The sequence below is a fragment of the Protopterus annectens genome, chromosome 2.part0 (genome assembly GCF_019279795.1).
Source record: "Protopterus annectens isolate FY-2018-M chromosome 2.part0, PAN1.0, whole genome shotgun sequence".
Classification (NCBI taxonomy): domain Eukaryota; kingdom Metazoa; phylum Chordata; order Ceratodontiformes; family Protopteridae; genus Protopterus; species Protopterus annectens.
In genome coordinates, this window is record NC_056728.1 from 1,014,412,474 (window position 1) to 1,014,429,913 (window position 17,440).

The 17,440-nt window shown below is 38.1% G+C and overlaps 1 protein-coding gene across 3 annotated transcripts in view; it reads right to left on the minus strand.

Annotated features, from left to right (window-relative positions):
* Positions 1-17,440, minus strand: part of UNC5C (unc-5 netrin receptor C) — a 1,141,364-nt gene that overhangs the window by 67,721 nt on the left and 1,056,203 nt on the right. For all 3 annotated transcript variants that reach the window (XM_044061271.1, XM_044061273.1, XM_044061270.1), the window contains one exon: positions 719-868. In XM_044061271.1, the coding sequence (XP_043917206.1) occupies positions 719-868 (150 nt within the window). The remainder of the gene's footprint in view (positions 1-718; positions 869-17,440) is intronic.

Consider the following 17,440-nt stretch of genomic DNA (forward strand, 5'->3'; position numbering starts at 1 on the left):
TCCTTCTTTCTGTCCTTAAATTGATAACACAGTACCACTGATTAATTTCAGATTACATCATTTCTTTCTGGTTCCCAGGCTAACAGACTCTCATAGGTTAATAGCCCTTTTGATCTTGCAGCTGGTCAGGAACCAGAGCAATAAAAGACATTATACATGCAAATTCTAACAATCAACTGTGGCCTAAAAACAATAGGCAGAATGCCTTTATCTAGACATCTCGGCTCTGAGTTTTGGCATCAAAGAATTGACTTATCAGCATTTGTTACATCAGAGTGCACTGTTGTTACATTTTTGCAGTTCCACATTTAACACCATTTTTTCCCATTTAAGAGAACAAGCTTGTGGCTTATATTAATATTTACAAATGAAAGAATTATCTACAAAGTTCTATTGGGCTAGGTTGGCTGCCTTCACCTATCTTCACACTATCTATCTCTGATAGACAAAATGCTGATAGAGAATTTTTTCTTATTTTCATCAATTTTATTTGGTGTCGGAGTAAGGTTACACTTCATGTCAACCTAAACTGAGTGATCTGCAGATAGCTAAAGTACATTGTAATAGACATCACAATCTCATTAGTTTGGTTTTCATTCTTTACTGCCCAGACGATAAAGTTAAGGTTGTGAAATACTGCATTCCATTCACACGCATGCAAGACTGCTGTATAAAGGAGTACATAAAATGATCCACAGCAAAGAAAGTCCTGATGTACCTGGTATTTAGCTATAAGTCTGCTCTTCCAGAGAGAGTGTGGGACATCATGAATCGACAGCCTCAGGTTATGAGTGCTACCTTTGAAGTGTAATGTCTTTGGCTCATCCAAGAGCTCTCCACCTGTCTGCTTCTCCAGCTGAATAACTTCCTATAATAAGCATAAACACATTTCTTCATTAACACTTTAATCAGTGTAACTTCAGCCATTCCATACCCTATATTCAAACCTTTCACAACATAAATGTCACAACATAAATAAAACATTTAAAAAAATAACCGTCCTGTGTGAATAAATAATGATTTTAAAATTTTTCAGCTATCTTCTTACATTTATATTAATTTATAAACTTGTGAAAACAAGTTGCCCCCACCATTCATTTCTAGGCTCGTTACTCTTTAGTGTCTGATACATTTTGTGAGCATAATCTTTCAAAACTAGCATAAATCCCTACATCATCAGATGGATAGCCAACTGGCTCAGGGACAGGACACATGGTTAAAGTGGGTGAATCCAGATCCAGCAAGAGGACAGTTACTAGTGGTGTGCCGCAGGGTTCAGTGCTGGACCACTCCTGTTTGGAATATACTTCTCTGACATCAAGGCAAATGTGGAAGGCCTCCAGATGACAAAGTTTGCCAATGACTGCAACCTGGGGGTAATGAATGAATCCCTCTAATGATGTAGATATCCTTCAGGAGGATCTACATCAGACAAATGATTGGTGCCACAACCATGGCCTAAACTAAATTTGAAAAAAATACCTTATCATGCCCTTTGGGAAGTCAAATCCTCCGGAAAACTACAACATCAATAGCACACCCCTAAGATTAGACTCAGATGTGAGAGATCTAGGCACACTGATAAATAGTAGCCTGAACTTTGACCATCATGTGTCCACAGTGGTGAAAAAGTCCTTTTATGTGGCACAACTTATAAATAAAGGTATAACATCCAGATCCAAGGAAATTATAGTCTTGGTGTACTCAATCCTCATTGCACCACTAATCTAGTACAATGTGCCATTTGGCATGTGCTTGATTAGGCACTTACAGCAGCTTGAGCAACCTCAGCAGTTCCTCACAAAGAAAACAGAGGTTGTAAACAATATTTCCTCTGCAGAAAGACTAAAAGCCCTATCCCCTTACCCTGCTATCTACCAGCTATTAAGGGACGACCTAAGCCTGACCCACAAGGCACTCACAAATCCAGTCCTGATGGAGCTGTTACACATACAGCAAGTCAATAGCACAAGGGTCACTTGATCTATGGATCTAAACTTAGTCAGTGATTCAAACAAAACATGCTGGAAAGAAATATGTGTGTGTTAGAAATTGCCCTTTATTTGGAATAGGCTTCCTATTCACGTTAAGCAGATCCTTTCCCTGGCCCTCTTCAAATGCAATTTGGAATAAAAGGATGAGGAATCACAAATTTACACCTAGGGTAGTCCCTTATGGACATGGGCAATCTGTAACATACTCAATGTATAGACACAAACCCATGACATCATCCTGCCTCTAGGGATCATATACTGGGTAAAAATCAGATTATATTGGCTATGTTTGTAAGGTCTCTTAAGCCGTTAGCGTATTAATCTCCTATGAACCTATAATATCCAACTTCTGTAGCTGTAGAGGACTTGGCCACTTGGTTATAACAGAATAGGTACATCCCCATACAGCTACAGTTTAGAAGGGCACGGCGGCACGCACTCTACATTATGCTTATAAAATAGCTTTTGCTTAGCAGGACAACATGGATTAGTCAACTAATGTGATTCCTGTGAACAGCCACTTGTAATTCATCATCAGATTTGTTAAATCTACATGAATCCAGTTTGTTATCCATGGTGGTCAATCAGAGCAGAAAAAGCATAATACTAATTACAGTATAAAAAAAACTTCACAATATAATATATAGCATATAACAGACTACAGCGCAAGTTTCCAAACAATATTACAAATAATATAAATTCAGTCCTTTAAATGAAAAGTAGACCAAATGACACTCCCTTACATGTCAAACATTTAAATTCATTTAAAAACAATAATGGCTGTATCTGCAGCTAATAGTAATACCCATGTCACATAGATTACCAGTTAATACAGCAGTGTCCTATCTAACTTTAAATGTGATTTATTCTGTTCAGTATGTACCACATATGAACCACATGAGAAGTTTAAACTGAATAACACATTACCCAAAAGTTTTTGCTCAACAAATGAGCTTATTATGTAAATAAGAAAGTAAATAAATAGTAAAAAAAATAAAGTAGCAGAGTCTGATTCTGTATTCCATTTCCTAACTTTTCCCATTGGGAGTGCCTTCATCTCTGTGTTTGTATGGCTTTTCAATAGATGTTTCAGTTTCTTTCCATAGCAAAAAAAAAAAAAAACAGCCATAGGTACGTTTGGACTATATGACAAGTGTGTTTGTCTTCATGTTTAAGTGTTCCATGAGGGACTAGCATACCATCTCAATCAGCATTAGTTTTCTTGCTTTGTACCCAATGAATGCCAGGACAGGATGAAGTAGGAACCCAAGAACAAATAAATGAGCTGAAGTACACTGTTACCTAGCAACATTACTTCCATATTTAGCTCTACTTGCTTTTGTTAGCCATTTTTTTCATCATAATTCTACAGAGTGTTGCAAAATGTCATTATAAAGCAAAACCTCAAAGCAAATCCCATGTGGTCAGTCAGAGAGACAAACAGTGATCCTTCTGTACTATCTAACTGCTGCTATCCAGCCAGGTCACACGAGTAGAGTGAACAAGAATGCTCACTGTTTTTCATCATTCCTATGCAAAAGTTGTGGAGTAAGTAACTGTGTACTTTACTATAATGTGGGTTTACTTGTAAGAAATAATATGACCACTCATTAGGACACTTACTGAGACCTTTCTACAGCCGGATTTACCTGCTTTACATTACATTTAAGGGTGTTTCTGTAGTATCAGCTGTTTGCTAACGATAAAATCTTACTAAGTGCACTGTTACCAGTATATGCACGACTGTACATAGTTCTGAATCAGCAGCTGACTGTACCAGTGCACACATAAATGCAGAAAGAAATGGAGAAAGCAAAATGCTTATTACTATTACAATGTAAATGTCTAACTGATTGTCGCTACATTCATGGCCTTTGATTTGTGCGTCAAGAGTTCATTCTCAATAATTTCCTACAATATACTATGTTAACTGAAAGAGGATGGCACAACTGTTACAATACTACTAATACTAATAATACATTTTTTATTCATTAGCTCTAAGCCAACCATTGTTTGCACCATACATGCCCTAAGTTTTTTGAAAAATGATTTAAGACACGTATGACTCTGAGAAATGCTCATTAAAGAGGAGGAAAGATGAGCAAAACTTTTTATTAGCCCACTAGAGAAGGCGAAAGGTAATAAGTGAGGGTATTATGCTGAAATATTTATGCTGAGCTGTGATTAATACATCACAAACCCACAGCCATAACTGCTTATTTATTTATTTACTCCCTTGCTGTTACCAAGTGAACTGTAGTTAAGGAATACGACAACGCAACTTCCCACCCGGACACTACCACGACGAAAAATACAATAAACACATAAATGAGAAGAAAGTCCAAACCTGCAAAGGAAAAGTAAAATCCACTGACAGTAGTGCCATGAATAATTCACTGTTAACTGAAAAACTCGCTTTAGTTTTATCTGTCAACTTTTTATAGTCTTCCTAAATGGGGAGAAAGACAAAATAGCATACATAGAACAGCTTTTCATAGTGAAACATCTGAACCATTTCTGGGGTCATTAACATTTACTTTCAAGGAGAAACCACACTTGTAACTCCCTGTGGAGGCAGTATGTATCATCAAACTGGTAAATAATTCATTAGGTTCTCATCACATTCTGAATAATTCAAAATGCTGATCACTCCAGTCTTACTGCCAACAAAACAAAGAAACAAAATGAATGAGCTACTGAGAAATGTAACTTCCTTATAGCAGAATTTAACAGTGTAGCCATGCAGTACACGACTGTAAATCAAAATCCTGCATACCTTTTAATATGCTTTTATTGCTGAGAGGACTCAGTAGATCAGTTTATGAAACCTTTCAGATCCCTTCATTAGTAGCAGGACAAATTTTGTTATGGCATGCTAAAAGGCTTGGACAACTGTCCATCTAAGCTGCCTAATTCACACTGCAAGATGAGTCACCACAGTGTTTATCTGACTTGTCTTTAAATAATGTTTTACTGTCAGTCAGGATCATAGGATCATAGGAGGTTACTAGGCTATCGACCCAGAGGTAATTTCAAACCTAGCCGTTTCATCCCATTGTAATACCATAAATACTCTAGTCAATACCCAGGACTGAATTTAGTAATAACTGCCCATGTCCAGGAGGGCTGGCAGCTTATTATTTTGACAACAGAATATGTTCTTCTACATTCCTCCATAAAAAAAAAATGTCTCCCGATTTAGTACAAATGTGGCAATGTTTGTATCCCAGACTGCACAACTATTTGAGTAGTATGGATGAAGTAACACAGTACAATTGAAACAACCATGAAGATAAAGATATAGGCTGGATTCATGAATGCCTACACTAAGTGTATGAAAGCCTACACTAAGTGTACACAATCTGTATTCAGGAACAGCCCTATCACATTTTTGTGCTGTCTATTCACTCAGACAGACTATACTAAGTGTAAGTGCAGTGTAGGCTGCAAAAAGAATTGGTAGGAAAACCAAAATTAGGAGGAAGAAGGTGGCCTTTATGTCTGTGTTGTCTCTTCACTCAGAATGGTGTACACTTAGTGTATTCATCCGTGAGTCTGGCCCTTAACAAATGCTAAGTAAGTGCTATATTAAAAAATAAACATGCAGCTTAAGAAAATGAGTTATTAAAAATACTTATACAGTTCATGCTAAAGAAGCTACAACTGCCTGCTATGACTATCATTTTCACATTTGTCTATCAATTTAACAGACTCTTTCAGGTGTCTTGCATTACTTTAAGAGGGAAATGTGGGTGTTGCCATTCCTCAAAGACCTTGATAGGTTACTCAATTTACAAAAGAAGGTGAGTGTACAACTTGCTCCTCTGCCCACAGAGTACACTGGACAAGGTAATGTAAACAAAAGTGAACCCCAACTTTACATTACAAATCATAGGCACATACATTATCAGAAAACACAATAAACAACAAACCTTACACTACTTTTAAAAAGGCACATCATAGACAAAGACTACTGTTTCAATTACTTGATGCAGCTCATATGATGAAGAAATGATTGTCTCTAAGCTGTTCCTATTTATTGGACCTCATTAAAGAATGTCAATATACAGTCTGGGATTATGCAAACATGAGGACACTGGGAGAAGCTGTGCTCACTGCTGACCTTGTTTGTCACTTTTCACTGACTAGAGGAATTTGGTGGGGAGTTCTAATTTTCTGTGGGTGATGTGAGCATCAAATGCTTTTCCAAATGCTACATTTAACTTTTTTTTTAAACCATCCAAACTACCCAGGTTTGGTGGGCAAATCTGAGTGCTGGGTGGGTGGTTTGGCCAGGAATAGTACAAACAGTGACACACTTAAGGTTTATAACAGATTGTCCATTGGTTAAACACCAAGACTGGTTCAATTCTAAAAAGGATTGATGAACATCTCCTGGTTAACAATAATGCTGTTTAATCTTGATTACAGATAAAGGATAAAAACTGTCACATTAGGTAAGTACTGACAATTCACTTTCATGATGAAACTAATTGAAAAAATGGCAAAATACAGCTTGCTTTATTAAAGCTGCTTCTGAACTCAAAGAAGTTGAGCTCAAAATAGCAGTATAATTAGCGACCATAGTCGAAAGGCATAAGTCAGACCTTATGTAAGGTAACAATACCTTACATTAACAGGTAACCTAAGGTAAGGTAATAAGGTAAGATAATAAACTTACATTGCAGGTATCTGTTGAGTGCCTAGAATTTCAATACAGAAGAAAAGGCAATAATACATATTGTATGGTGTAGGATCTCACTTTACAAAAAAAGTCATAGGTTATGGTTTCTCAAAAAAAAAAAAAAAAAGTATTATTGTAAAGACTTCCACATGGAGAAATGGATTCAAAGTTTAGTTTTCCCTTAGGACAACAGGTTGTTCACTTCCCAAGTAAGACTGCTACTTCAGGAGAAATAATGTGTTTTTGTACAACTGAAAACTGCCTGTATACTTTGGGAACATTATGATGCACTCAGCTAGTTCAGGTGTTTTTAGCAGTCAAGGATGCTGTAGTTCATGTGAAACACACACACACACACACACACACACACACACACACACACACACACACACACACACACACACACATATTTATATACCGGCCAAGGATTGCACGTGCATTTCACAGTTCAATAAAAACCTACGTAAATAGATTACACATTATACCATTGCATACACCATTAGTATGAAATTATGAAAGAACCATCACTTTCCCTTAGACCTAAAGCGTGGGGAAAAGTAAATCCACACTGCATCCAGTTTGATTTTAGACGTCATATTATACTAATTTGTGCTCTTTCCTGTTAAAACAGTTGACATTTTCTTAATGTTTTGGTACTGTAAATATGTCTTGAATTTTAATTAAATTTCACTGAACTGCACTAATAAATATAATTGCAAATATTAGCAAGCTCTACTAGCTTGTTCTAGCCTTTTAAATTTGATTTTGCAATTTAATTTATGAATAAAACTAACTGATTTAAATAGGAAAAGTTGTTACTAAAGAATTGTTTTTTGCCTAAGATGTATCAAGCAATTTAGCCGGCCTCCCATCTGTTTCTTTCACAGCTATTTGTTAATAGCTTAAATTACATAATAATTTAGATTTCCTGACATTTGCTTGCTACCTACTAGGTATTTATTGACTTTGCCAGTGAAACAAAAGCCTGTTTCACTTTATGTGACCTTGACAAGATGGAGTGCATTGCATTATGCTGTGGTTTTGCTGTTAACATTAACTCTGTACATTAAATTAATGTTTTCTCTTTTATGGAGAAAGGCTGTGGTAGCAATCAAAAAAAAAAAAAGCTTGCCTCAGTGAATTTAGCTATTTCAAAGCTCTCAGAAGGACTGCATGAATGTCAATATATGTGAAAATTTATTAAAGATAAGATGCTTCGTACATCAAATCCATCCACAGGTAAACCAAAGTACTCTGGTATGGAAAAATGTGATTTCCTATTAAAGAATTCACATGTCCTGTGGTGGTATTTATTATTTATTTATTTATTTGTCAGGAAAAAAAACATTTTCAGCAGAGGCCCAGCTCCAGTTACATACAAACATGTGCAATCTTTATACAGGAAACATATTTTTTTTCTTTGAATGAGTTACAAGTACAGTACAGAGGACAAGAACATATAGAGAACAATACAACTTTATACACAGATAGCTGCAAAATTCCTGAATTACAGTAAGAAGTTACATCGATATAAGGCAGATGGTAAGTATTCGAGTAAGTGAAGTAGATATGCAGGTAAGAGATACAGAGTGAAAGGTGTGTAGGTTGCAAGAGAGTAGAAGAGAGGTACAGTTTGGTCTGATCTGGAGACAAGATTAGCCTGGGTCAGAGCAACGGCACAGCCATGAGTTGAGCATGTGTTGTTTCAGTACAGTTTTAAAGGCAAGTAGTTAATGGTAGTTATCACTGTTAGTGGAAGAAAGTTCCATGCTTTGGCAAAGTGGTGGGAGTAGAGGCTTTGTCCAGCGGCCTTAGAGGGTTTGCATATAGAGAGCAACTCTTTATCTGTGGACGTTAGTGTTATGTTTGGGTTGTATGGTGTAATGATGCTATTTAGTGCTGGGCAGGCTAGGGGTTTGTAGATTATGTTGTGGAGTGTACGAAGTTGTACATATAGTAGGTAGTTGGAGAATTCTAGCCAGATAAGCTTTTTTAGTGACAAACGGTGACGGGGTCTAGTTTTTGAGTTGGTGGCAAACTTGGCCACTTTACTATAGCACTGTTCCAATTTGGATTTAGAGGAGCTCTATAAATTGGTAATAACTGGAGCTCCACATAGCACGGAGGGTAGAAGGAAGTTTTAGCAGTGCTGGTTTTGGAAGAGGAGGTTAGTGTATGTGTGTTTCTATAGAGTATGCCAAGTTTCTGGTGGGTTTTCTTCATGTTTTGTTAAATATTAAGATCAAACCAATGGTAATCATCAATAACTACACCAGTAACTTGGTGTGATTGACACTTTCAATGGTGGTGATATCAGCACAGAGAATGTGAAGTTATTTAGATTAGAAGTACAATTTTTGGTTGAAAAAGAAGCAGTTTATTTACTTATTTTTTTGGATTGAAGCATACCTGGCAGTTAGTAAGCCAGGATCCAATACGGAGAAACTTTATTGAGTATTGGAGAGAAGCTGGGATAGTGTGTGAGAAGTAGAAATTATAGTGGAGTCAATAGCATATTAGATGAGTATAACACTAGTAGAAGCTCTACAGAGGTCATTAGTAAAAATATTAAAAAGTAGGGGTCCTAGGATGGATCCCCATTGGACTCCAGTGGATTTGCTAAAAAGGGGGAGATGACATTTGTCCATTTTGCAGCTTGTTCTCGATTGTTTAAGTAACTGTGGAACCAATTTAGCATAGGAGGGATGATTCCTAGATTAGAGAGCTTTTTCAGGAGAAGTGAGTGAGACGTGGCATCGAATGCCTTAGAGAGGTCAAAAAATAGTGGAGATACATAGCAACCTGAATCTCTAGCTCTGCTTACAAGGTCGGTGAAGGCAAGGAGGGCTGGAGTAGTGCTGTGGCTGGGACAAAAACATATTGTGTGTTTGTAAGGTTGTTGTTATGCTGTAAGTAATTCATGAGCTGCAGATGAATACATTTTTCTGGTATTTTAGAAATGGGGAAAGAATGGCTATAGGTCGAAAGTTTGTAAGGTCAGTGGAGTTGCCTCCTTTGTGGATGGGGATGATATGGACCTTTTTACAGATGTTAGGTACTGTGGACTCAGGTATTGATTGACTGATCAGGATGCTGACTGGGGATGCAATGGAGTCAGCTGGTAGTTTTTGGTATGCAAGAGGGAGGTTGTCAGCAGAAGTAGGGCAGGGTTTGAGTTTGTGCAGTAACCTTCTTATGAGGCTTGTAGATACTGGTTGAAGAGTGAATGTGGGATGGTCCTTGGAAGGTATTTTAGTGTTATGGGGGTAATGAGGGTGAGTAGGTTCTGGGTCTGGTGAATGTGGAGAATTAGGGGTGGATAAGGGGGAAGAGTGGCAGGTAATGAAGGATTTGGTGATAAAATCAGTTACTGACCTTATGAAGTGGATGTTAAAGTCATTAGCAATTTCAGAAGGAGGGGAATTTAGTGAAACCTTGGTTTCCTTTTTTGTTCCAGGGTGGAGAAGAGTTGTGATACTGGACCAGAATTTTTTTGAATTAGCTGTATGTTTTTGTTGTATTTGACTATAGTAGAGCTGTTTGAATTTGGTAATTAGTTTGTTTTTATTCCATTACATAGTTGCCTAAAAGTAAGTAGATACTGTTCTTTATTACTTTGTTTCCATAGAGCCCAGGCTACATCCCTGTTTTTTAATTAGTTTTTACATTCCTTAGTTAGCCAGGGCAAGGGATTGTTTTTAATTCTTTTGGTTCAAACTGGTTCTAGGGTGCCAAGTAGTCTTAGGAAGCAGTATTGTGGCAGTACCTTTAGTGGAAACCAGTTTATTTTGTGTGGTAGGTCATTAAATCTGTCACTAGAGAAGTTAGAGAGATTGCAAACTGATTTTAGGGTATGAACTTTTGGAGGATGAGTGTTTACTCGAGTGGCGAAGGCAGGTACTACTGGTTATATTTTAAGTAGAGTAGTTAAACATACCTACCAATGTGAAATCAAAGAGAAAAAAAAACAAAGAAACACATAGGGATCACTATATGACATGGTGTTCCCCAAACTGCACAGACTGGTCTTTTAAGATCATCTTCATGGCTACAGTCTAAAAATATTCCTGCAGATCAATGATCTAGTTAATTAACAGTTTTACTGCAGAATTCCTCTGGTTAATTAACAGTTTTAGTGCAGAATGCATCTGGTTAATTAATTTAGTGCAGAATGCATCTCGTTAATTAACAGTTTTAGTGCAGAATGCATCAGTTAGTTAACAGTTTAAGTGCAGAATGCATTTGATTAATTAACAGTTTTAGAGTGGACTGCATCTGGTTAATTGACAGTTTTAGTGCAGAATGCATCCGGTTAATCAATAATTTTAGTGCAGAATGCATCCAGTTAATTAATTTAGTGCAGAATGCACCTGGTTAATTAACAGTTTTAGTGCAGAATGCATCCAGTTAATTAAGAGTTTTAGTGCAGCATGCATCCAGTTAATTAACAATTTTAGTGCAGAATGCATCCAGTTAATTAAGAGTTTTAGTGCAGAATGCATCTGGTTAATTAACAGTTTTAGTGCAAAATGCATCTGGTTAATTATCAGATTTAGTGCAGAATGCATGATTAGTATTCATTGAACAGAGCAGAGTGACTTCTGAAACTCTTTTACCAACAAGGAGCACCTGACTGCATATGAAGTACAGTAACTAATGCCTCAAGGTGGTGAGAAAGTCTAAGTTCCTGCTGTGCAGAAACATTTTATGGATATAGATGTTTCACATGAGGTATACAGCTCTAATGCTAATGACATAGATGCTGTGATTTGCATGTTATGTAGTACACAGTTCTTCTGGATGTTTCTTTTTTTAAATATACAACTCAGTGTGGCTAGCCTACATCCTTGGTGTCTCTTGGCTTGTTTAATTACCATTCAGATACTAAGACTAGGATTCAAAGAAATGCACTGCACTTCTGTACAAGGCTTGTGCACCCGACTGCACTACATGACAGGAGAAAGAGCCACTGAATATCCAAACAGAAACATGCAAAACTTATCAAGGGTATGTAAAGGCAGTATGTAAGTGGACAAAGCTAGATGGCATGACTGTGGAAGAAAACATCCATACAGAAACCATATACTGGTCACCATCTGAAATGTCAGGACCCACTAGACTGACTCCCGAAATACAGAGACTGAATGGCTGAAAGAACAGACTTGCATTTACTAAGTCTGAAATGCCATTTCTTAGAATATTCCCTTTTCTTAGCGCTATGCAATCTTGGAGTGGGTATATATATGTATGTATATATGTGTTTGGGGGGTGCGGGGGGGGGTAGTTTTGAAATTCGCTCTTCTCTTGCATTTTCATTCTTTTTTCCAGCTTGTCTGCACTCAGACTTTGAGTGCTGGCATTTCGACAGATACCCCCATATACCTCATAGTGTGAGCGCAAATTAACAGAAAACAAGAACTCAAGACTGCTATAACTCAATCTAAACCTCTGCTTACAGCAGGTAGGCTGTGTGGGTTGCCATGAACCTCAACAGGACAGTACAACCTGCAGCAGGTTACAAGCAGCCATAAATTATATGCAGCTGGACTGCTATGATATCCACTTATGTGAGGCCTGCAGGATTAAGGAAAGGAAGACAAGGGTAAACGCAAGCGGGGGAAGGACAACATATGTAACACAGGGGAAGACTGACATTGTTGTGGGGATAGGGTCCCTTGTTGTTTTCTATATAGAAATGAATGGAATGAAGGGTGAAATAGACAGCAAATAGACAGATAGGAAAGGGGGATGGGATAGAGCACTGGCACAGGCAAGTACATAACAGCACAGATAAACTGGGCTGGATGTGCACAAAATAGTATGAGAAGACATTGGAAGGACAGGGACAAATGAAGGGAAGACAAATGTTAATGTGGAGGATTGGAAAACACACAGGGTATAGGGCAGGACACAAGAAGACCAGAGCATACATGGCTGGTGATGCAGACATTTCCATCCTAGCCCAGAGTGGAATTACAGTGATCCATCACCATGTGATGGATCAGGATAGCTGGTGGTACAGGCAGCACCCTCCTCTGGTGGTCTGATGAGAGGATCTAAATATTTAAGTGAATCCGTAATTCTCTCCATGAAGTTCTCTCTCACCATATATCTGCCCATTTCTCTTTCTATCACTTCTCCACCTCAGGCAATGTACGTGGGTTACCTGCTGGTGAGCAGCCAGAACCACATCCCAGCAAGAAATAACCAGCCTAATCACCTTCAAGAAACTTAGCCACAACTCAGCAGTAGAGACACACAGGTGCCTGCACAGCAAATATGCCATCCCGATCTGCACTGAGGGGAAAAATGGGAAGGCAGTGTTATGTGAATGCATCTGATTATAGAATGAAGAAGCTATAACATGTCAGCCCTTGAATGGCTAATTTAATATGGGTGGGTGCCTGCTTTTCCTTCTTCCTGTGGAGGGCAGCATGGTTTGCATCATATTCTGATTGTACCAGAAGACAAAGGACACATCATTAAACCTACACAACTATAAAGTGAAATTGTAGAACAATATAGCCATCATGTAAGTGCTTCCCATTACCTTAATGGCAAGCAGTGGGCCTGTGTATGACTCTACTCATATGTTAAGTTACTTAAACTGAATATGACAAAGGTATACATGAGAACACATGAGGTACCATGCAGTTACTGTGACATGAGGCAACATAGGTCTACCCACAAAACAGCCTTGCAAACCTGGCTTCATGGCACAAAGAGAGAGAGAATGAGCTGTCACTGCAACCCAGATGGCAGGAGTTTGATTACTGACCCCCCCCGGTACTGAAGGAGATAAGTAGAGAGGGAAAGGGGTGAAGGGCCATGGCCTGAGTTTATCGCCTGAGGTGGGAGGGACAGATCATGGGCACTTGGTGAGTACACTGGATGATGTTGATGTCGCCATTGGAGCCCACTAAAACCATTAACTTTACTTGAAAATGGGGAGGGGGGGGCAAGTCTTATTGCAGAAATGAGGGATGACTAGTCAGCCCATTGCATATCTCATTTGATTAGCTAAACTGAGCATGCACATTGGAAGTAGATCTCAAATGGGAAAACTTCTGAACCACCCCTGATGGCTGCCTACATGGTACTTTTTCTTGGCTGACTCTCACCCTTGGTGATGAAGGAATGAGTGTGTTTACTCGTGAAAGGGCTGATGATTAAGATGCAGCAGGAGCAAAGAGCATAAAAACAAAAAAGAAATAAAGAAAGAAATAAGAGTTCTGCAGAAAACCACAAATATATAGGCATATCACATAACCACCCCCACCTTCACCTGACATACAAGATGAATGCAATAGCAAATCCTAGTACAAGCAACACCGTGACTTTCTGGTAACAGCAACAGTCCCACACCTTCTACCTGACTACATGACACAGATGAAAGAAGCCCTGACTGGACACAAACAACTAGGGTTTGATTAATTGTACCCCAACTGCAGCAGTGAGGCAGGGAGGGAGGGATGAAGAGGGCTAAAGGGGTATGGGCCACTTGCCTCTTCTGGGAAGGTGAGCATTGTGGGCACTTTTTGGGCAGATAGAGAAGTGCAGATTGGAATATCTTTAGGGCCTCATTTTTGCTACACTGTTTCATTTGTCATTATGCAGTCATTGCACACCTACCTCTTCTGCTACACATTTGGGATCACTGCACTAGACTGCAATGCATTTGCCTGCATCTCTCTACACATTACAAATTCCAGCAAAAGTGCATAACGCACACTAGGCAACTTGTCCTTTTGAATCCTGGTCATAGTATCAAGTTGGGAAACTGCAAGCAGAACGGGTGAAATGCATTGCAGCGGACAGAAATATATATGACTTCAGTATTTTCTTTGTTAGTTGTTATAAATTGCTCCTTTTGCAATCCCATGTAATCGTTTCATTATACAGAAATGTTAAAGTAAACTGGAAGCTTTGACTACAGAAATGTTACTAATTCATTACTGTGAGCAGATTATCTGATACATCTGAACAGTACTGTGTGCTACATTCCTGCATGTCACTAAGAAAGAAACCCTTGATAATAGTTACCTCAACATTTTTCCTGAAGAAGAGAAAGACATTTTGAGCAGCAGCACTTGGTGAAAAAATCAGGAATTTACTGTGAGTCCAGAATGAAACTGAGTTTATCTACACAAGTTATTTTTTAGGTCAAACATTGTACTTCGGTTCTTAATTGAAGATGGCTTAGCTCTACCTAGGAAAGAAACATGGAGTCCAACAGGTGCCTAAACCTCTAAGCTGTCCAGATCTTCACAGAATGTCCAGATTTTTGCCTCATATTTTTAGTCCGTTCCTCATAAAATCTGTCTTTTTTTCACAAATCATTGAGGATTGAAGTTAATAAATAATGACAGACATGAGCTTTCAGGTTTCATCTGCTTCATAAAATGGATGTTCGTGGAAAACCTGTTATTCTAACAACTTTCTAAGTTTATAAGAGCAAATTTTAAAATCTGTCCCAGTTTTCGGGCCCTTGTCCCCCATTACTTTGGCTCTTTCCAGATTTTTTGCACTAAAAGAAGTTGAGAGGTATGGAGGTGCCACCACTATGATGACTTTTAACCATTGCAAATCTACTAAGAATAGGAAAAGGCTTCAGGCTTAAATGTGCACTAAAAAGAAAACATTTTTAATTCAAGTGGATCTGAGAGTTGGCAAGGAAGCTAATGACACGGTAAATGAATCAGCTCAATTATCTTCAACTGCATGTAGTTACTCAGATTTAGAAATACTTGACATGACTCTAGAACTGTTTCAGCAGAAATTCCAATCAATTCTAAAGAACACGTGAAAAAGCTGCTCTTATTAATGAGTAGACTACAATCATACCAAGACATCTAAAGTTATTAAGTACCCTACGTACGACATGTGGTACCATTTTCGAAGAGACTCCAGCAAGAGATTCCCTAAACTGATTTTACATGTTTGCCCAGAATTATGAGGTTGGGGTATCTCCACTATTCTTTACATGCAATGGCCTTCCAACAATTCACACTGGCTATGTTTACACAATGAGGGAAAAAGGACAGGAAGAGATCTTTGTTGTGGATTTCAAAGTGGACTTGCTGTTTGGAAATCTTGAGTTAAGGTGTGGAAAATACAGTTATTGAGAATAATGAACATCAAACTGCATTTAATACTGGGATTCAACCAACAGATTCTAGAATCTTGGAAACCAACAGATACATTCGTTTGCAGGAATGCAGGTGATAAGAAATACAACAGATGGGCAGCGATGTTTTACAACAGTACCCCTCTCGGTTGGTTTGGACAGGAATGGGTGTGGTTAGAGTGACTGACATGCCTAGTGGCTGTGATGTACCATGCAAATGATGCATGATTGACAAGCCATGCAGATTTGCTGGTGATGTTACACATACATTGCTTGTTGATTGACACAAGGTGAAATCACCCTGTATGCATGTGAGTTGTGAAGCTCCAGAATTAATAACTAAAATGGACCAAAAGAGTCCTTAAAGTATCGGACTGAGCATTTTCTTCCTCATTAGACCCAAGTGCACCCTTAGTAGTTTTCTGTTAAGAAATACAGTGGGGTTAAAAACATTTAACTTACACTATACAAAACTGTACAAAATTAGGACTGGGCTTAAAGAGAAAAACATTTAAAAAGATCAGAACTGGGCTGGGATACTACACTATACTACATACTTAACTAAATGATGCTGTACAGTCATCAGATCTTTTGATTATATGAACAATAATGAATATAAAAACACAAAGACAAATTGTGGGGATGAAACCTGTGCACAGCTGTCAAGCTAACTTTAACTAGGAAATTCTCAGTAAGATTAACTTTTTTATACTTTCAAAAGGTTCTTTCAATAAAATACTTTTCAATATTATTTAGTAATCATATATGAAAAAATATATCTTAACAAATGTGGCAAACCCAACATACAGAAGCATGGAATATGAAACCTTTAAGACTCACAATGGGAATCATTCCTCTTGATACACTTGAGGGGAATACACCCACACCTACAGACATGAGCTCCAGGAGTTTGTTAGTTAACCATCCTTACAATTGGTATACCTTGAGGTCTATGGCCTGCTAACTTTTTTAAAACAGGATTTTCAGCCCCCCCCCCCAACCAGTTTTAAAATACCACAGTCTGACGTCGGGATATTTCACTAAACTCTGACTCTAGTTGTTAAAGACTGTTGTTTTTATTATAATTATAACTGAGATGTAGAGTCAATATCTGCCCATCTATGTTAAAATAGTTTTTTCTTGTGGCTCCTACAACTTGTAATTCTTTACCAGAGAACCCCTAATCATGCAGTCTACGTGCCTTCCTTTGTCATTTAACATGCAATACTCAAAGTGCATTAATTTCGGGTTTCCTTTACTTCATTTGTTTATTTTATAATTTTTGTTAAGTGAGGTAGGTGGACTGGTCTGCAAGCTGGGTAAAGAAAAGGTCACTGTGTGTCTTGGTCTCTCTTTTACTAAAAATGATATGTATGTATACTAAAGTCAGGCTTTTACACAAGATTAAGACATCTGTGAAATGAAAAAAGCTAAATCTATTATTACTAAATTATAGCAGTTACAGTGGCCTGTGTCTCTTTAGTAAACTTACCAGTCCGCACTACCTGCTTTCCGCATGCCGACAATCCTGTATGAATATTCATGCGGGCAAACAAACGATCAACATGTTTGTTCAACGATATAGAAAAAGAAAAATCACCTTGGGCAGGTTTGGGCAGACCTTGCTACTGCGCA